General features: G+C 44.2%; 1 protein-coding gene across 2 annotated transcripts in view; it reads left to right on the forward strand.

Annotated features, from left to right (window-relative positions):
- Window positions 1–21,911, forward strand: part of COL4A2 (collagen type IV alpha 2 chain) — a 225,864-nt gene that overhangs the window by 156,239 nt on the left and 47,714 nt on the right. For both annotated transcript variants that reach the window (XR_003092498.1, XM_006017230.1), the window contains exons 16-26: window positions 532–585; window positions 1,229–1,295; window positions 4,469–4,576; window positions 5,727–5,882; window positions 11,268–11,360; window positions 11,766–11,929; window positions 12,369–12,441; window positions 12,537–12,643; window positions 15,818–16,019; window positions 18,257–18,316; window positions 19,193–19,255. Coding sequence is in view for 1 of the 2 variants with exons in the window: in XM_006017230.1 (XP_006017292.1) it covers window positions 532–585; window positions 1,229–1,295; window positions 4,469–4,576; window positions 5,727–5,882; window positions 11,268–11,360; window positions 11,766–11,929; window positions 12,369–12,441; window positions 12,537–12,643; window positions 15,818–16,019; window positions 18,257–18,316; window positions 19,193–19,255 (1,147 nt within the window). In the remaining variant the exon portion in view is untranslated. The remainder of the gene's footprint in view (window positions 1–531; window positions 586–1,228; window positions 1,296–4,468; window positions 4,577–5,726; window positions 5,883–11,267; window positions 11,361–11,765; window positions 11,930–12,368; window positions 12,442–12,536; window positions 12,644–15,817; window positions 16,020–18,256; window positions 18,317–19,192; window positions 19,256–21,911) is intronic.

Here is a 21,911-nt window from a genome sequence, read left to right on the forward strand (position 1 = left end):
ATCTATTCATTGCCCCTGGTTAATGACGGGTATCTAAGAGAAACCCCACTATCTTCCGGTATCAAAGGGAACAATGCAAATATTGTGCATTATCTCCATAACAACCAGAGCTAGAGAATATGTGCCCTAGGCAGCCACCTTCATCTCTTGTGTGTCTCCTCCTGAAGTTGGGTTTCCATCCCAAGATCTGCGTAGAGAGCAACATCTTCATGTCCCACCCATTCTGTATTGCTCTATGTCTTTGTGATATGGTCAGATCAGGGCTAGGATGTGACCCCATGTACAAAACATATACCATAAAAATGAAAGGTAGGACTAAATTACTGTTCCCAGAAGTAAACCTCTCAGCTTTGTTGCATGGTCTTACACATTAAGAACATCAGAGCTAGACAATAAATAAATACCCGCTAGGCAGATTAAAATAATGATAACAATCTGGCAACCAAAAAGATTCTTAAACAGGCAAACTAACTTCGCTGTCCTTCAGATATAGAAAACATAAAAAGGCAACCATGTTTTTATCTGTTTCAGGGTCCTCCAGGATTTTATGGCTCCCCAGGCTATGATGGTCCTAAAGGAATGAAGGTACTTTACTGCTCATTAAAAGTTAATTTAATTTGTCAGAATTAGTAAAATAGATTCTCTCTCTTCCTGCTTCTATTTATTAGAATAAAATAAATATTTGTTGCCAAATGCCCCAATTGTTTATCTTGCCCTGTATCTATCAGTGACCTCTACCAGATACATCAGAGGAAGGCATACAATTTCTACAATCTACTTATTTATGCAATACTATGGAACTGAGGAAAGAGAGGAAATATTTCCCCTGCCCCCAGTGTCTGAATAGGCAAGATGAGAGACCAGGGGGTGAGGAAACATGAGTAAATGGGAAAAATTGAAAATGGAGGAATGGAGATAGAGGGACTTAGGGCTGTACAAGACCCTAGCTAACTAAGGTCACATTCTCAAAGGACTTAATGATACAGGTAAATAGCTAGAGGAATATTCAAAAGGGCCTAAGCAAGTAAATTACCTAACCCCTACTGATATTAAAATCATTGGGACTTTGTAAATTCATGTAGGTAGCTAAATACTTTTAAAACTCTGACTGGTTATGCTTCCAGCCCATACACTGAATTTAAAAATATATTCACCCCTCTTTCTTCTAAATGTGATAGATAATATATCAATTAGTAGCTAATGTCTCAGTATTCTTTTATTCCTATAGGGAGAGCAGGGAGAAAAGGGTATTCCAGGATTGCCTGCTTACGTTCCTTATCCCATTCCAAGAAAAGGTACGTCTTCTTTGCTTGGAATACTTCTGTTGCTGCTAGCGTATCCATTTTACCACTTTCTAAACATAGCAAAAGCAAGACACACTGAGAACTCTGATCCCTTAATAAGTCTGGTCTGTTAATGTATTACTCAACACAGGCATGAATCCTAAGAGTGTTAAGTCATCTCGTTTTCAGGAACCCAACCCCTCCTTCATCTTAAGCCTTGCTCTCACAAAGGAGAAAATTCTTAACTCAAGTTACCTAACTTGAGTTTACTAACCTGTGGTAAAACACCAATGAAAAGAAGGATAACTTATTAAAATTCAAGGTCAATCCTATAAATAATTTTTGAATTTAGAAAAACACAATGGCCTTAAAGTTTTTTACACGTGTTCCAGTTTTTCTGAAGACTCATTCCTCAAGTCTGTCTTGTTCACATGCATCACAGAGCCATATTTTTACTATGGTAGAATGAAAATATTTTTGATTTGTTAGATGTCATCTCCACATTTTTTTACAAGGTCTTGCAAATATGGGAAGTTCTGTTTCACTTAATTTAACATTCAGTTAAAAAAGAAAGTTTTGCCTTTCCACTGACAAGTTCATATTGTGAACTTTTCACTGTTTATAATAATGTAGCAGAAAGCCCCTTTTCCTCTTGCCTGCAGTTGCTCTCCCCTACTTAGATATGTTTTTCCTCTTCTACCTTTTCTTCCTTCCTTCCTCTTTCTTTCACTTTAAGATAAGGAATTGTGTTTTGAAATTTGTGTGTGTGCATTTTGTATCTCCCCTTGTATTTTGGTATTTTTATCTATTTGTGTGCCATAGCATTTGTAGCTTATATTTTATACTCCTCACCTTTCAACTTTCAACTAAATGTGTTTTAGTAAGTTATACATTGTAACAATGTTAACAAGGGCAGGAATCAAACTGTCCTTCACTGTATCAGGCTGGCCCCTGAAAGAGGGAGTGAATCAGTGATTGAATGTGTAACAAGGTAGCACACAGCAATTAACACCTGGAAGCTGCAGATCAGCCAATGGAAGAACTCAATAGAAGACAATGTAGCAACTGGGAAATCTTTAAACATCACTGATCAAGGGCTAGAAGCCCTGGCCTGAGTTAATCAACGCTGGGGACCAACTTTTGGGCTGAGTATCTCCAGATCAACCGCTCCCAGAGCCCTATTCAAAATTCATCAATGGACTCCCAAACCTGCACGTACATGCGGGCGACCCCTGGGGCTGACAGATGCCGTCCAGTAGCCACCGAGGAGGGGGAAGTCCCATGAGGGTCAATGACCCCTGGATTGGGCAAACCTGAAAACTGGGGAGTCACCAAAGTCTGCCAAGGACAGATAAAAGGCAGTGAAAAGTGACCCTCAGTGGCACCCTCTTGATCTCCAACTCGACCAGACCTGTCCAGCCAGAAGGACCAGCCGGTGACTCCCTTCTGGAAGATAACACCACGCTGAAAGAAGCCTCAACAACAGACTCCAGCGCTTATAGGATAGGTATACCTGACTCTGTAGCCTGCTACTGTGTGTGTGTATGTGTGTGCATGTGTGCATGTGTGTGTGTGGGGACCAGCCCCAAGGTTTATGATTACAGTGTTCAATCCGCCTAATAAACTAGAATTTTAAGGATCCCGAGTTGGACATTTGTAGCCAACAGTACATGTTCCTAAAACCATGAGATATTTACAGTGGTCATCCAATAAATACATATAGAAAGTCCCCTCTATGTGTATATGGTTCTCTCTCCCCAACAAAAGAAAGCAACTCTGTGGCATAGGCTCCCACCTTCCTTCAAATTCTACATAGTGGACAGTAACAGAGACTATGCAAGGTGGAAAAATAGGCAAACAGACTGGATATGCATTTTGCCCTGTCTAGCCAAATGAAGCTTAGACAAAAAGCAAATATAACAGCTGGACATAAATTAAGTCCTTTGCAAGAAGGGAGCACAGTGCCACATGCCCGTTAGAGCCCCAGCAAGTGAAGGCATCTTCCACAGAGAAGGTGGGGTATGAAGTAGGGCTGTGCAAAGCTTCAGACCCTGATTCAATTCAGCAGAGATTCATCCCGGTTTGGTAGCCGAATCTCCAAATCCAAATTGAATCAGGAGACCCTTTAATCTCTCTGAATTGAACCAGAACTCTCCGAATCAATTTGGAGAGATTCGGAACGATTCAGCGATTCAGACACAGGCACAGCTTTAAATGTTTTTTCTGCATACCTCAAGGTACCAAGTGGATCATGAATGCTGCAATGCTGGGGTGGATGGACTGTCCTACAGGAGCAAGGGGAGCTCCCCAGTGTGCTTGGCAGCAAACCCAGAAACGGACCAGAAGCACTTCTGGTCCACTTCCAGGTCCAGCGGGGACTATGCAGTGGGGCCCCCCTGTGTCCCTCCCAGCTCAGTAACTGGGGTCTCCTGGGTCTGGGGGGGGCACCTGGGGTTCCCCCATGGCTGATTGCTGAGCCAGGGGGGCACAGGGCAAGGCGCTCCCTGCTTGCTTCCCGGCAGACCTGGAAGTAGACCAGAAGTACTTCCAGTCCACTTCAAGATTCGCTGCCAAAAATGCGGGGGGGCCCTCGCACTCCTGTGGGACACTTCATGCACCCCAGCATCACAGCATTCATGAGCTGTGCCTGGTACCTTGAGGTATGTAGAAAAACCGTTTACAGCTGTGTCTATGGCCGAATCAGCATCGAATCTTCAGATTCAGATTCAGCCAAATCGAATCGGGGACAGTGATCCGAATCAACAAATCAAATCACTGTCCCTGATTCGGGTTGAATCCAAATCAAATAAGGTCCATTTTGCACACCCCTAGCGTGAAGCACAGCTCCTATGACAGGATGCAGTGACATAGGTCTGCTTGGGTTTTCCCAGGGCAGTTCTGCTTTCTTTAGCACACAGCAGCAATTTGGCACTTTTTAACAACATGGATTATGGTTGAACCCCAAAACAATGTGCTCATAGAAGTATATTTTGGGGGTTTAGATCCTTCTGTAATCACACTGATGTTTTCTGGGACAGCTCTGAGATGTTTCCAATGCAGAAGCTAATGGCATCCACCAGGCCTAATACTGCATTTGTTTGTTTAAATGTACATTTATTTTCTGAACAATTGTGTTTTCCAATAGATTTACCTGTATTCTTGGGTATGGGGGATGCATTTTACAGGTGTCAGAGGTGACCAAGGAGTAACAGGTTTCCCTGGGCCTAGAGGAGATTTGGGGGAAAAAGGAAATCCTGGAATTCCTGGTCGGCCTGGGACATCGGATGGACTTGGTAATATTTTGCCATTTAATGATCTAAATATGGACTTGTGTAGCAATCCACTGCATTGCAATTTTAATCAGCATTATTGCAAGAAGGGGACAATGTCTGGATAAGATACAGCCATGCAGATGGGGGAATATGGAGTGTGATATGCTGGAAACCAGACTGGGAACTGGAAGATGAAGGTCCATTCCTGTGTCTGTCATTGGTTTCTGACATAACTTTTACCAGGTCTTGCAAAAGGGGTAAATTAATAGATTCGTAGATTGTAAGGCCAGAAGGGACCTTGGAATATCATCGGGTCCAGCCCCCTGCACCAAGCAGGAAAGATAACTGGGGGTTGGGTGACCCCAGCAAGGTGACTTTAGTTTCCTCTTGAAGATTTCCAGAGTAGGCGATTGCACCACCAGGGTAACAATATTGTAGAGCAAAATGAAGGACATACAGTATTTCCCATGCTTCTCGGCTTTGCTGGCTGCAACATGGGGCCAGGAAATATTTTTTTTCCCTTCCTATTGCTACAAGCATCGGGGGAGAAGGTTGCCTTCCTCAGAAGCATTGCTTGTTGACTGCAGCCAAAGCTGGAGATTGTGAATGGTGTGTGCCAGTGCACCTGCTGGGACTAAAACCTGGAGGTTCCTGGCTAGAGGGTCTTATCCCTTCCCTCAGTGTCAGACCGTTTCTCACATTTGGAGTTAGGAAGCAATTCTGTCCTATGGTCAGACTGGCACGGACTGTGGGGGCAAAGCCCTCTTCCTTGGATCTCTTGAACATGTTAAAAATCCTTGCAGCAGCAGGACACTAACCACTGTTGTCCCTTTGTTTTACCTGTGACAGGTTAGGGTGCTTTGCCTTATAGTTATGTGACAGGGTTTGATTGTGTGGTTTTAGTAATAGATTAGAAAAGGATTGTGTGGCTCCTGTTTGGGACTGTCTGGCGGGATCTTGGACTAGATGACCTCTAGAGGCCCCTTTCAGTCAAACCTTGCTATGATTCTGTGACACCAACACACTGTGTTGATCCAATGGCTACACCAGTTCCTCATGGAAAGTACTTACATGCATTTCCCCCTATTATTTATCAGATCTGTCATTTTTATCTGAGCACTGTCATTGAGGAATCATTCTCAGTTTCTTGGGGACTTTCTTCCCTTTTCAGATGGCTTGGACAAAAGAGGTTTACCTGGAGAAATGGGACCCAAAGGTTATAAGGGAGAACCTGGTTTTTCAGCTCCTTATCCAGGGATACCTGGCTTTCCTGGTCAGCCTGGACCAAAAGGATTCCCTGGCTCCGCAGGCCCAAAAGGCAGTTCATGTAAGTAGCTGGATACAATGCTAAATATGTCATTATTTTCAGATAAATCTGTTGAAAGGACACATGAATAAATCACTTTGGGAGAGCAATTGGGCATTTTGAAGAAGTGTGGGGAAGCATAAGCAACTGCATGCACCTGGGGAGATTTGAGACTGTACAAGGCAGGAAGGTTGGTGCCCAAAGGACAAAGATGTACAGGAATAAAATAAATATTCATCTGCTCTTCAAACATTCATAATGAGTTCCTGAACAGGCAGGTCTGGTTTGCTTTGGGGGTTTTGGCATAGCTTATATTTTCAATGCAAAATCTTTACACAGCTCAGGTTTTGAGTAATGGACAAACACTGTTGGCAGGGGGCACCTTTTGTTCCCAATATATTTTAAAGAGATGCTTCTAAAGCTGAGTTTCAGGGTGACAAATGCATAGGCCTCTGTGCCTAGATCTGCCTTATCCAGAAAGGCTAGGGCAAGTGAGGAGTCCAGCAGGATCTTGAGATTTATACAATCAGAAAACATGCCTTTGATGAAAGGTGAGGTCTTGGCTCCAGATATTTATTAGATATCATTTCCACCTTTCTACCAACTTCACTTTTACCTTGCTTGGGTTAAGTTATGGTGAGTGCCTCTTTATCCACATGCTCTTCACTCATTTCTGGCACAAATACGTCAGGGTTCTCCCAGTATTTAATGAGAAGGATATACAGATCTGGATATCAAGGGTGTGTTCCTGACCCTGTATTAAGGACCGTATTGCATTGAGATCTCTTGTCTATACATACATCTTGACATGAAAAAACCCAGAATTGAACCTTGTGAAGACTGTGAGATGCCTGGCATGATTCTTTGTGATCTACCAAAAATCATCATCCAAGACAGTTTACTTTGATTTTGTTCATCCCTAGTATGACTCAATTTAATCAGTAATGATCAGCAGGGATCCTGGTTTTCTCTGCTTTAAAAAAAATCCTCAATTTTCAATTTAAAAAAAGCGACCCCAAATCCACATTTTTCCATGATTTAAATTAAACACAGCTAATATTATAGATATGAAACATGTTTCATTTAAATCATGGAAAAATGTGGATTTAAGGTTACTTTTTTTAACTGAAAATTGAGGATTTTTTTAAATCAGAGAAAACCAGGACCCCTGATGATCAGTAATGTTGAAAGGTGCTTAAACATGTAACAGTATTAGCATGGCTATCTTAGAAGCTAAGAAGAAATTAGTCAGCAGCATAGGATGTGAGTCTAAACAACTGGCTTTAAATATTTTTCCTTGAATCCACTTTCACAGATAAGAAGACTGTGAGTTTGTCATTCCATAGAGCCTTTGTATGGCTTCATTGGTGAAAGAAATTTAAAATCTTCCCTTAATGGACTGCTGAGGAATATTTTCTAGCATAGCATAGATGCCCTCTCTAAATTCCCCCACTCCCAGCAGGGAAGGTATGTTAATGTATGCTGATTCAGCAAGATAGGGCCAGAGTGCCTGTCATCTACCCAGCTCTGAAGCAGGGGATGCGTAGATGCTCATTGTAAACCACAGAAGCTGAGAGAGTAGAAGAACCCTGAAAAAGATCATTGATAGTCATTTTTCCAGTGCACCAAATAAAATTCAGATAAAGTGGTATACATTGGTCTATGCATTGGCTTAATTTGTAAGGTTAAATTTTGCAGTATATTCTTATCGACACAGTACTATTCAGTATGATAAGTGAAACCACTGCATGACTGTTATAGGAGTTTTGTGGGAATTTTGAAGACATCAAGGAAAAGAATAATTACAGGGAGGTCAATGAAGTAGCTTTATACATGTTTACAGGGAGTTTCTGTCTTCCTCTAGTGCTAATCTGAAAGTTTAAACGAGTGGATGAAGAAGGCCAGTCAGTATCTCTGGCAGAGGAAACATGAAGTGTAACACCATGATCATTTACAAGAGATGGTTTTAGAGAGGGAAGAGGCAGTGAAGGGCCTGGAAAATAAAAACAAGTATTTTATATTTGAGGTGCTGCAGAAGAGGGAGCCATAAGAGGTGCAAAGAAAAAAGTGATATAGTCAAGAAAATAAGTTAGAATATATGCTTTATAACAATGTTCTGAAAGAATATAACAGAGCAAGGCTGTGCTTTTCACGGCATCATGATGATGATTCAGTAGAGTGGATGTGAGGATTTCGAGAGTATGACATCCAGGTCATAGCCTTGAACAACAGGAAAGATGGTGGTGTTATCCTTTGCAACTGAAGGCTACGTGGAGACAAAAGTAATCACTGCTCATGCAATATCTTTTCTAAGCTGGACACTAATGAACAGATGTCTGAAGCCCTAGACCAGAGCTTTCCAAACTTTTCATGTTGGTGACACACTTTTTAGACATGCATCATTTCGCGACACGGTAATTCAGTTGCGGGGGAGGGGCCAAGGGAAGCAGACGCGAGTAAGGGAGCTCCGCAGTGCCCTTCCGCAAAATTTTCTGCATTTTGCGCGACACACCTGCACACTGCCACCGACACACTAATGTGTCGCGGCACACAGTTTGGAAAGCTCTGCCCTAGACATATGTTCATGTTCAACAGTTGTGCCTCAGGCAGTGCCACATGTGCATGGCAGGATGCGATTGATGGGATCAAGGGTCAGATCCCAGTCACATCACTAGTACTTGCCAGTGCAAGGAGAGCCTGATCATTTGATTCTGGGATACTCCTGCACTGGTAGGTTAAAAGAGGAGCGCCCACAGGTCCTATCAGGGACAACAGTCAGCTGATTGTCAGCCCCCAAACCTCACAGGGAATTTGAACTGGCTCAGGCGTGGTCTGGATTGTTGGGGCCAAAGCTGATAATCAGCTGATTGCTGCCCACATTCCCAAACTGCACTGAGGCTGGCTCGGGTCCTCAGTGTGGTGGGCTGACAATCAGCTGATTGTCAGGCCCTGATGAGGCAATCCTGGGTCTGATTTGAGATGGAGCTGGCCAAGCTGGGCAGACAATCAGTTCTGGCCAGACTGCCAGGAGGGAGGACCAGTGTCATCTGGTGGCGGGAGAGTGGGAAGAGGCAAAGGGCTTACCCATCTGGGGACTTTGCACTTTTCTGGAAGCTTCTGTCCCCTGCAGTCTGGCCAGAGATACTGGGCACAGGCTTTCTAAGGAAACTGCCTCAGTATGCTTTTTGAAGCTCCTTAGATGCCAGGTGTCAGAGACCAGGAAGCCTCTTCCCACTGTCCCCCAAGTGCCCAGGAAGTTTTAAAAAGCACAGCTCCAGCCCAGCTGCAGGAGTTTTTAAAGCTCCCCATATGCTGGGAGAGAACAGTGATTACAGTGCTTGACACACGTAGCTGGGGAACGTGGAGCTCCTGGCTTCCCAGTTGTCCATAACCTACTTCGTAAAGCAGCTGGGGAGTACTAGGAACTTAAAAAAGCAGATGTGCAGCTGAGGCTAACTTTTTAAAGGTCTGGCACTCAGTAAGCCCTAGATCATGGAGACACTCCCTGATGTCAGGCTTATGGTACCCCCACATCTGCGTGTAGGTATCTGGTGGGGCATTGGGTCCAGGACGGGGGGCTAGACTCAGCTGAGCATTGGGTTCTGTCAGTGGGCAGCCCCAATATGCCACACATTCAGTTTAAGGTGTCATACAAATGAGCCACAAAGATATTCCATATATAATCCACATATCAATTGCTATATTATCATGGCATAAATTGGCTTTCATATATGGCAGGTTTACTATTCATGGTGCAACTAATACCTTAATCACAAGTTACATGTTACATGTGCCAGGCCTCTGAGTTACAAACTGATTTTGTCACTAGGCAACTGATGGAGCTCACAAAAACCTGAAGGGGAAACAGGGAGGATCCTCCAAAGAACACACTCAAGGAGCAATCAGAGAGGTGGGAAGGGGGCCAAGGAGAAAATGAGCTGCAAAGCTGAGGAAGAGTAATTCTGAAGAATAAGAGGATCAAAGGAAGCCAGCAGGTCAAGGAGGATGGGGATGTAACATAGTTTTGCTGAGCTTTAGTTAATGTCTTTAGAGCAGTTTTCAACCTTTATTCACGTATGGACCCCTAAAAAATTTCAAGTGGAGGTGTGGACCCCCTTGGAAATTTTGAATGGAGGTGCAGACCCCTTTGAATTGTAAGTGTGGGTATTCACATACTTTAATTGATCATAGCCATCTTTGGCCAACCCCTTAGACACAGGGTTGAAAACCACTGCTTTAAAGACTCTGGTAAGAACAGTTTTATTGGTGTGCAATAGACAAGGACAAGACTGGAAAGGGTCTAGAAAAGAACTGGTAGAGAGGAACTCCAGTCCGTATAAGATGAGATGAGGCAATAGTTGAAGGGGCAGTTGAGATTGAGGATTTTTTTAAAGATAGGAAAGACTGAAATATGTGTATGAGTAGATAGAAGCAGGAAAGAGAATTTAGGAGAAGAAGGGTAAGTAATGGAAAGACCAGAAAGGGGAGAGAGGATTAAATGGGTGAAACAAACGAGATTTTTTTTTCATCCATAATAAGAAAGGCAGAAGAGATGGGTATGGGGAGGAAAAGCCAAGAGGGGGGAAGGAGAAGGTCATGTAGTATGTTGTCAGTTGGCTTTGTGAAGAACTCTGAGAGATTCTGCATAGAGAGAGAAATGGAGATGGAGAGGCAGGGGAGGTGAGCCAAAGGTGATAGAAAGGGTCAGTCACAGGTGACTAGAATAGTGGGCATGGGATTTAATTAAAACTGCTGCATAAAAGGAGAGGAATGGAGGAAGAGGAGACTAGGAGGGTGATTTGTACAGGGAATTGGAAGGGTTGACATTGTCTTCAGAACGTGCAGTAAAGAGTCAAAGGTGGAGGAGACTGAAGGAAGGAGAGAATCAACAACCATGTGGCAGAGACGGCAGGTAGGAGATTGCTGAAGTAAGATGAGGAGTCAGTGGCATAGGTGAAGTGGAAGGCACAAAAGGACAAGAACATGGGAAGGGAAGAGATGGGCAATGTTCAGGAAGATTAAGTGATAGAAAACAAGGAACTCAGCAAATGGAGAGATAAAAGAGCGAGGTTCTTTGTGAAGACCAAATCAAGCAAATAGCACTTTTGGAGAGTAGGAGAGTCAACCCAGGACTGCAGGTCAAATAAGAAAGTAAAAGTGAGGAGACAGGCAACTAAGGGGTCAGCAGCAATGATGAGTTTGGGTGACTGACTGTCTCTTTTCACAAAATTAGAGAGGAGGTAGACAAGAAGGATCTGAGTAGATTGTAGATGACAGCAATAGCACTGAGTGGGAAAGGACAGAAGAGTCAGATGCAGTACTGTTTATGAGTGGGAAGAGAAAGGGAGAGAATCAGAAAAATATATAGCACATTAATATTATATTTCAAATTTATTAACCTTGTAGCCATCTCATTTGGACTGAAGGGATGCAGGGGGGATCCAGGTGCAGCAGGCAGCCGAGGTTTCCCTGGACCACGAGGAGATAAAGGATTTAAAGGTAAGGCAGCACAAATATTGGGCCAAATCCTGCAGTCCTTACTCATTCCTTATTGATGCAAAACTCCCCTTTGGGTTCAGTGTGTGTTTTGCCTGAATATGATCCAAATAATGCCTAAAGGATTCAGTGTAATGCTGGCATAATAAGAAAAATCTCATAGGTATAGTTCCTTTCTTAAACATATTTTATTTTTCTTTATTTAAACTTTTCTTATGTCTTCATTACAGGTAACAGGTTCTGTTCCAGTAAAGTCAAATAAAGTTTAGCTATGGTATTTAATAGTGCCATGACCCTATTCCCTCACCCAATGGATAACAATGACCTCACTTGAAATTCCTCATTGATTCTTGCAGTTGATTGTTTCCAGAGATTTTGATTGTTCACCTTCCTTATACATTTCTGCAGGTGAAACAGGGGATTGTAAGTGTACCGGAAGTGATGAAGCCAGAAAGAGTTCTGCTGGTCTACCCGGTCCACCAGGTTTTCAAGGCCCACCTGGAGAGCCTGGAAGGAAAGGAGAGCCTGGCGATCAAGGTCAACATGGCATTCCGGGCTTCCCTGGGGCAAAAGTAAGATATTTAATAACTTTCTTCATGTTCTGCATATACATACCAGAGACCACCAAAAAATATGAAAATGGAAATATTTTCTTTGGACTGCAACATTGTATCAGTAATTTTCAGGGGTTTGTCTAAATGTTAATGAAAACCAAAACATTTTTAAGACAAAAAAGGCAAACATTTCATTTAACCAAAAAGTCCATTTTCCATTCAAACAAAAATGTTTTGGGGAAAAAAATCAACTTCCTCTATTAAAAACACCAATAGCTGCTCAGATATGAGGGTGATATCAATAGCAGGGTATGGATTAAGGATGAGAGCACTGGAAAAAAGGTCACTGCCACAGGGTGATAAGAGACGTTTGAAGCAGGATATTTAGAGCACAGTTGTGGCTTGTCCATTGGTTTCATAAAGAGTTCAGTTCGTTTTTCCATTTGGATCTCAATAGGGCTTCCCTGGTGAAACTGGATACCCTGGACCAAGAGGGCAGAAAGGATATTCTGTTTATATAACGACTAAAGGTAGAGTACACAGCTTACTTCACTTGCCATTTGAAAACTATGTATATGCCTTTTGTTTAATAGTGGAGTAGTCTCATAATAAGAGCACTTTTTAGGTAGCAAAGGAGATCCAGGAGATCCTGGGCTGGCTGGTGTTCAAGGTGACGATGGTTTATCAGGAAGAGATGGCACAGATGGATTCCCAGGGCCCACTGGCCTTCCAGTAAGTAGTGAATACACGTACTTTTATTTGTTGCTCATATTCAAGCTGTCCTCCATTACCTACATACAAATAAATCATTCCAGTGTCTTTACTGGTTGCTCATGTAGTCAGATTTATAAGTTTTCTTCTTAGCTTTCATTTGAATTCCTTTTGTATTGAAGGAAATGAATACCAGCATATATCCAAGCCAAGATAGTTTACTGACTCATTGGTTAGCTACTGTATTCCCTGCTTCTTACATAAGAACTACAGTAAAAGCTGTGTTAACTGGCATTTTATTAAGTGGCATACTCTACTAACTGGAATTTCCAACCAACCAGAGACAAGGGAGGAGAGAGAAAGAGGCGGGGAGCGGCTCCTGCCGCTGTGCGCACCCCGGGAGGGCATGGGGGGGCGTGTGCCCCAGGATCTGCATGCGGGGTGAGCTGGGGCTGGGGCAGCGCTGGCAGGGGGCTGAGCTGGGCTGTGCTTGGGGCAGGCAGCAGCAGCACTGGGAGCAGGGCTATGGGAGTAGCTGTAGCCACTCCAGAATTCACGGTAGCCCTCCCAGTGCCACCACCACCTGGCCCAAGTGCAGCGTGGCCCAGCCCCTAGCCACCAGGAAGAGCCCAGCACAGCCCTGGCCCTGGCCCACACCAGCAGCCCACGCAGATCCAGGGGCACATGCCCCCCCATGCTTTCCCGGGGGTGCGCGTAGTGGTGGCACTGGGAGGGGGGGCCAAACAGGGGGGGCTCACACACAGCAGCTGCTGCTGCCATTGCCACCCACCACCCTGCATTGCTGCCACTGTCACTACCACTCCCGCCCCATGCCGTCACTGCCACTGTGCCCACGCTGCTTTCCTCCACGGACTGCTGATGGACCTCATGCCCAGACAATCATGGCCACAGGCCCACACAGCTGCATGTGCAGTTAGCCATGGGAAAGTGGCACGGGCATGGCAGCGGCACAGGGTAGTGGGTGGCAGGTGGCAATGGCAGCAATGGCTGCTGCATGCCAGCCCCCACCGCCGCCCCTCCCAGCAGTCTGGGCAGCTGGGCTGCATCTGTGCAGCCCGCAGAGGGGCACCACTGCCCTCGCCCCCTCGGCCCTGCTCCTGGGAGCGGGCACGGAAGCACACTTCCCCCCAACTACCATTCAGACCCTCGCTGCTCCAGGAAGGGGTGGAGGAGAGCAAGTTGAGATGGGGGGACACTTCTTCCCCTCCACCTCTCCCCAGGTAAGAGGCGAACTGTGGGAACGTGCAGGGGGAGATGCTGCCGCTGCGCCCCAGGGCACACTCGGTCCCCACCTGCCTGTCTGTGCATACCTCCTATGGCCTTTCTAAGTACCCCGGGTGGTATGTGTACCCCCAGTTGACACCCCCTGAAATAGTGAATCATGATACATCTGCCATTTTGTAACAAAATATTATGACTAAGGGTCTACCTGAATTGTGCCAGAAGTGTGCTGCACAGTGGGCATGTCTACATGTGCCCCTATGGTGCTGTTGTTACTGCGCCATCGTTTAGTACTTCCAAAAAGAAATATTAAATGATGGTGCAGTAACAGCCATACTGCACCATGCCAGCAGCGCACAGTTATTTTTAGCCGCTACATCACTGTAGCAACACACTATAGTTAGGGAGCGCATTGCTACAGCAATGTAGCTATGGCGTCACAGTTTGTACCTGCTGAACCTGATACTGTTGTTGCATAACGTGTTGCTACAAGCATCTCAGGGTAGATGCACCCAGTGACTCCTTTATCCTTTCTCTTTTTGTCTTGCCTCCCCACTCCCTCTGCTGATTGGCGGAGGGGCCTTGGTGACCTGGTTGCTTGCTCCTGATCAGCTAGGAGGCAAAAACCATGGTTTTAAATATGCTGCAGTTTTTGCCTCCTGGCTGCTCAGCAGCAAGCAGCCAGGGCCACCAGGGCCCCTCAGCCAATCAGTGGCAGGGCGGCGCACAGTGTAAAGAGCAAAGTGAAAGGAGCTACTATGCAGTGCACTTCCAACATGATTTAGGTAGATCCCTAATTATGACAACAGTTCTCAAGATTTCAGAGATAATTTAAACTGAACACCACTCCAAAATCTAGTTTTGTTTCAGCATGAGCCTTGATACCTCTCCAAACATAAATATTCCATTCCATAATTATTTTCTTCCTCTCTCCTCTCCAGTTGACACTTTCTGCAGTCTTCTGTCTTCTCAACCATTTTTGTTTCAATGATTTATAATTCTCCTTTCTTCCTATGTTACTTACTTGGTGGTGGCAGAGAGAGGATGAAAAGATGTGTATCATATTCTGATCAGTGTAAGGAAAAAGGGATAAGTCCCTGCTCCCAAGCCTAAACTGTCCCAGCTGGTTTCCAAGACAGCCTTTGGTCAGTCACTAGAATGGCTCCATCTCCTCACATAAAGGACCACCCTAGCTCTCCTGACTTTTGTTGCACAACACAGTGAGCTTTCAGACTGCAGTTTGATATAGGCACATCTGCTTTTCCTTTAATGGTTCTTAGCTATTGCTTTCTGATCCCCTGGTCTTTGTTTCCTGGTTCCCAGCTCCAGATTTCTGACTGTGGCCCATAATCCTTTTGGCTCTTGGGCTTTGCTTTCTGACCCCTTGGCTGTGGACCTACTACCTAATTTTGGCCTTACCTCTTGGTCTTAGATTTGTTGTCCCCCAACTCCTGACCTCTAGCATGTAGCCTCTGACATGGCTTCCATCCATCCACTAGGGACCTTTGGCTCTAGCCACTACACTGAGCTACCCTAGTTTTCCCTACTAATCAGTATTTACAATGCTACCTGGCTTGTCACAGGTGTAATGGGCAGAGTGAGGAGCTCTTTAATCAGACTATAAACTCTACTTGCAGTTTTACAGCTGTGGATTTGTATATCAGTGATTTGCATTGCCCAAATGTGCATTTGCCAGCCAATTTGGTGAAATGTTCTGTCAATTGATATATCTTTCTTAGTAACTGTCCTACTCTAAAAATCTAAGTCAAAGTCTTAATTTATTGTTTTAAAGGTCCTTTTGCTAATGTTTTCCTTGTAAATGTCCACAATATAGGGGAATAACCATCATAAATTAAATAATAATAAAAATAGTTTAATTTATTGGGGGTGTTGTTGCATTCCTAGCAAAAGTCAGAGTGTTTACCTGTATTTGTTTAATTTTTCTTAACACAGGGTGATGGTACCAGAGGTCTCCCAGGTGACCCTGGTTTTCCAGGACCACCGGGTGTTAAGGGCTTCCCAGGAGATGCTGGACTGCCAGGTGTTGGCTTACCTGGCCCAAAAGGATTTCATGGTCTTCCAGGGGACCATGGAACATATGGAAAATCTGGACCTCCAGGTCCTCCAGGTCCTCCAGGAGATCCAGCTCAGCTAGGTATGAGTGATCACATTTTCTTATGTCAAAGCCATTGGAGGGACAGATTGCATACTATATGCGAACAATCATATAAGGCTATTATAGAAGGAAAGTAATGAATTTGTACAAATAAGAAGGGGCTTGTTATACTGTTTGGTCCAAAAACTAAAAGATGATGCAATTCAAAAAATAAATGATTTCCCTTTAAATGTTGAAATAATCGTGCAATAATTATTAATGTCATCTAGAAAAACCTTCACTTCTCTTGAAGGAAGTGAAATAACTACTTCACCCTTTTTATTTCACCAATAATCAAATTGATTGCATGTTGGCTATCTTTCCTCTCATCATTCCCTATGAAAAATACTCCACTAACTGACCAAAGACAAAACAAAAACATGAATCATCTGCTCCTCCTCAGGACATAAATGCAGCCTAAGAGCCCCATCTAGTCTTGGTTCTAGACTTAGGCACAAGGTTGCAATGCTTCATTTTTCAGGTGTCCTCCTGCTTAGCGGAATTCAGAAACCAAAGTTAGGGGCCCAGCCTCCTTTGCAATGGTAAGGTAGGGGGCCTAAGAATGCAGTTCACAAAATCTGAGTGGGGAACTGTCTGTGCCAGTCAATATGAAACAATAAGGAGAGGGGTGTACTTTTAAACTAGCTCTCTTCAAAGACAGCTAAGCACCTAATTCTGGGCCAAAAGGAGGTACCATACCTCTGCTCAGGAGTCCCAGCTGAGCATCCTCTACTGAAGTTAGGCAACTCAGGCAAATCACCCTTTCTCATAAAAAGTGAAAGAGGAAAAGATACAAATATTTCTCAATCCTATAGCCCTGTGGTTAGGGTGCTTATCAGTGGGATGTGAAAGACTGGAGTGCTAGTCCATGCACCGATATTTATATATTTAATTAATTTTGTATTTAAAGTGGAACAGTTTCATGAGGAGAGACTATACACCTCATAACCAGGGATCCTGGTTTTCTCTGATAAAACCCCCACTTCCCTCCCTCCCCAATTTCAGATTTAAAAAAGTAACCCAAAATCCTCATTTTTCTGTAATTTAAAAGAAACACACTAGGTCTATATAGTGGTGTTTCATTTAAATAACGGAAAAATGTGGATTACAGGCAAACCGCGCTTAGCACTCTTAATTAGTTCCTGAAAAACTAAGCGTTAAGCAAAAATGAGCATTAAGTGAAACTGAAAGTATTTGATGACCCAAGATGGTGACCACAATTGTTTTTAATAACCCAAGATGACAACCAAGAACTTTATAACAAAACTCGCTGAGCGCTACGTGAAATCAGGTATCAATTTCAAATGAGCATTACAGTGAAATAGCACTAAGTGAAACAGTGTTAAGTGGGGGTTGCCTGTACTTGTTTTAACCTGAAAATTGGGGATTTTATTTTATCAGAGAAAACCAGGATCCCTGCTCATAGCACCCAATAGCTTGGCTGTTAGTGCACTTCAAGGAGCTGAGCAACTTGCATACACATTCAAATACGCAAAAGAGTTTGGGAGACATAAATCTGAGTCTTCCATCTTCCAGCTGAGGACTGCCTTAAATAGGACAGTCCTCACCTGGGCATAAGGCCTTTTCTTTCAGGCCATGTTGAGAGGGTGGCAGACAAGTTAGGCAAGGAGACATCTCATTTGTGAATCTTGCTGGAGCTGAGGATAAGTAATGTCAAGTTAAAAGTAAATTTGCATATGTACACCAGCGGAAATATAGGCTCCTAAGGAATTGAAATTCATACAGAGTTAGGTAAGGATTAGGAGGCTTAAGGGGGCTCTAAGCTCTTAAGTCTCCTTTGAGAATCCAGCTCTCTGTAACCAGCCATAAAACTCATCAATCCATGTAGTGTTGCTGGGCTGCAAGGCTAATCTTGGCATACTTACCTTCTGTGTTTTAGGGGGTTTGTTTGTTTGTTTGTTTTATGGGATAGAGAAGGAGAGAGCTATCTCTTCTTATTTCACTGAGTATAATCATGAAAAGTACTTTGCTCTGTTCAATTAACTCTTCTATATGGTTAGAATTAGACATGATTCACCATATTTCCGAGTATTTTAATGTTAGTGTCTTTTTCTTCTTTAATTTATGCAAATTATCTAGTGCACAGTTATTAAGAAAGTGTATCATTTAATACTGTAAAAGGCATCTCTAGTTAGAACAGAGAAGTTCAGCTTTTATAATTTTCCACATTTTTAAAATGCTTAGGGGCCTTCTTACTCTTTTCTCTTCACTGATAGATTGTGACCAAGTTCCTGAAGATCTTTCTAGAGGAAATGGAAGGGGGCCAATTCGGCCAGGTATGTTAAATGAATTAAAAGGGCTTGAAAATACTGTAATGCTTAATTTTATGGGACATATACAGCATGGTAGTTTACTTACTGCTACCCGGTGACAGCTATAAATTGATTAAATTTCAGATCAGAAATAACTGCATATTCACAGTGCAACTATAAAGTAATTTGATCTTCTGGCATGTATTGTAAAATTAATGACGTTTCACCTCAGTAAACCAAAATGGTTTGGTTCATTGCTCCTTTGAATTTATTGTGATTAAAGAATAATTACCATGCAATTTGTAATAATAACTGCATGAAATTACACCAAAACCCACCCAAGAAATTAGGTGCCAAAGAGAATTTAAGCAAACATAAATGTACAGCGTAGCAAACCATGTATTATAAGTAGCATACATTTACATCAAGAGCTTCAGTTCAATTTGGAATCTAAAAAAGAATATTCAAATTTGCAGTAGAACTGAATTCATTTCTCTGAATAGAAATGGCTTCTATTACTACTCCTTATTCAGAAATTTCAGTAGTGGAGGACTGGACTTGCCTTTTAGAGAATTTGGACATACAAATGTTAACTTGTAACTTAAGGTTTCCCTGGTATTAAAACAGTGAAGGTTTGAATGAGGATAAAGTAAACCACTAAATATATTGTCACTGACAAAGAGAGCGTGGAGGGAAGGGACAACACAATATGCATTCATGAAATGCCATCTAGCTACACATTTCAATATAGAAGTTAAAGAAATGTTTTTTATTATTTTCTTCAAGATTTTTTCTGCAAGATTCCCTTGCTTTAATTACATGTATATTTATGTAAGTCACAAAATAAATATGAGAGAGCATATAAGTGCATGCAACCCAAACTGCATTGTTTGTTATCAGGTGCAGGCTGTGTGAGAGCACCAGCAGGACAACCAGGAAAGCCAGGATTGCCAGGATCTACAGGTAATGTTTGGCCATTATTTTTTAAACATTTTGTATTTCCTGTATGCTGCTCTGGAATTACCTTTTGCCAAAACCAAAAAGAGTTGCACCTCAGCAATAAATATCTGGCAGAAATGGGAATAGGGGAGACTTTTAACTTGGAATAGAAAGGAGTTAGAAAGGAGTTAAAATAGACAAAGGGGGGAAAATTGTAAGTAGCATATAACGCACAATGATTGTACCACCTCAAAGCTAATCTTTTTCTCCTCATTCAGGAGTTTCAATCCCATAACAAAATTAGCCACCAGGAACATGTTGGTTTTCTTATGTATTCCTTTTTTAATAATCTTTACACTTCATTGCAAAGCCATGCTATCTAAATATTGTTTGGTAACCAGGTTTGGAGTCAGTGTCATAGGCTTCAGGCCGTTGTCTTTCTTAACAGATGCAAAATCAAAATATTTTTTCCAAATCTTACGTGCCTTTTATTTGCCAGTGGATATTAGAGATGAAACAGTATTAGAACACAGTTATAGTAGGGTTGGCGTGTTGTTGTAAGAGACAAAGATGGGCAGTTCTGTGCCTTCGGTAGCCATGATGCACAGAACAGTGCCAGCTGATGATGATAGCAAAGCGATCAGCCTTCAGCCACTTTTGTGGTGGCAGCTATTTTTGCATTCCCCCCCCACCCCCCACAAAGGTGGCACCTGGGGCTGCTGTCCCAGTCAGCCCCTGCCTTGGTTATGATACTGGTTGTTGTGGCCATGCACTAGTCCAGGAAATGTACAAGAGACAAGGTTTCTTTGTGATATCTTTTCCTAAACAGGCTGGATAGTTAGGAAAGATGTTGGATAACCTTTGGGTGTAGAGCGCCCTATTCAGACCTAGAAAAGAGGCAGACACAGGCTAAGCTAAATGACACCAAAAAATGGTCTGTGTTTAATTTTATGTAAATGAAAGCAGTCAATGGAATGAATGGAATGAAGGAGGGTTGTGATGTAGGAGCAACAAGAAATGATCATTAGTAGCTTCAAAGACAAGGGAAACATAGTTCAATGGAAAACCTAATTAAGTAGAACTTGCAAAGGAGAAAGGGTTGTTATTACCTCTGGAGTGCAAAGAGGTTAGCACAGCTAGCAGGCAGATTGTAATGAATCATAAAAACATGCATTTAGGGTGGGCAGGGGGCTGAGAGTCAGGAATGAGGGGCACCAGCAGAGCTGGGGGGAGCCCTGTGAGTCGGGTGAGGATCACGCTGCCTGGGGCAGGGCTTGCAGGGAGACCCAGCAGGGTGGTCGGGGACAGGGCAGGGGGCTGTGGGTGGCAGCTGGAGGAGCATGGAGGGATCCACAGGTACTCTTTGGCTGGCACTGAGGAATCCGGGCTGCATCCCTATGCTGGGACCCAGCCCCACTCCACCCCGCCAGGGGTAGGGATGGGCAGGCAGGTTCTCTTACCTGCAGGAAGGAGGAAGTGGCAGCATTGACCATGGTGCTGCAGCTCCAGGGACACTGAAACATGCAGGACACTACTGTTGTAGCACCTAGCAATCACCCTGCCCCACTCCACAAGCTGGGCCTGGGGCGGGTACAGGCTGTCTTGTCCCTGGCCATGCTGCCTTGACTTGGGCTGGGGCTGGGGGTGCTGCACAGCCAAGGCAGCGGTGGCTCCCGGCAGCAACAGCCCAGTGTGGGAATGTGGATTGAGCCCCTGCACACCAGGCCTGGTGCCCTCAGGGCAGGATTGGGGGCTGGGGCTGATGGTGCTGCCCAGCTGGGGCAGGTCCCACTGGCGGTGGCTTGGGACTCCCAGCAGTGGTGGCAGTACCATGCCTGCTGCTTCAGCCAGGCTGCAGCCCCATGCCCCATGTCCCACAGAAATCTGGGGGGAGCACATACCCCCTCATTGCTCCCCAACACTTTGCCAGTGGGTGTTCCTGGACTGCCTCTGTGCCATCAGGGGGGCCCCCAATGATGCAGGGCTGGTTCAGGCTTGCCAGATCCTGGCACAGCCCCAGTGGTGTGAGGCCAATCCAGTCATCAGGGGCCAAGCTCTGGTGAGTTCAGACCAGCCCTGCATCATAGGGGTAGGGACCATGCTCCAGAAAGCCCCACCCCACCTCACACACCCACCCCTTGCCCAACACAGTGTGGGGCTAGGTCCTGAAGGCAGCTTGGGCCCCTCTGGCAGGTCTGGAGGGTGGGACAGGAGGCTACAGATCAGGAATGAGGGGCACCCCCAGATCACTGTCTCCTTTTCTGCCCCTGCCCAAGCTGAGTCAGGGCCCTGCCCTGGGGTGCTGTGATGCCCTCCCCCCCCCCCCCCCCCCTCCCCTCCCCACCACTTCACCCAGTCTCTGATCTTCCCTTACCCTCCCTTACTGTTAGACGAGTGGCAGGACAGGGGGGTGCAGGTCACACTGGCCGGGCTTTTCCTAAACAGGCTGAGGAGTGAGGGGCATTGGCATAGCAGGGCTGCTCAGCACCACAAAGCAGCAGAAGTGGGGACAGCCACAGCTGGGCCTGTGTCCTGGTGAGTGAACAGGGCAGGGGGAGCTCTGATTTTACCATGTTAAAAAAAACAAAATCAAAATTTATAGGTATTTAGAATTTATTTTATTATAATGATTGAGGCACTGGTAAGCTTCCAATTTGCTTTTAAATTGTAATATATCAAT

Source organism: Alligator sinensis, unplaced genomic scaffold, assembly GCF_000455745.1.
Source record: "Alligator sinensis unplaced genomic scaffold, ASM45574v1 scaffold288_1, whole genome shotgun sequence".
NCBI lineage: Eukaryota > Metazoa > Chordata > Crocodylia > Alligatoridae > Alligator > Alligator sinensis.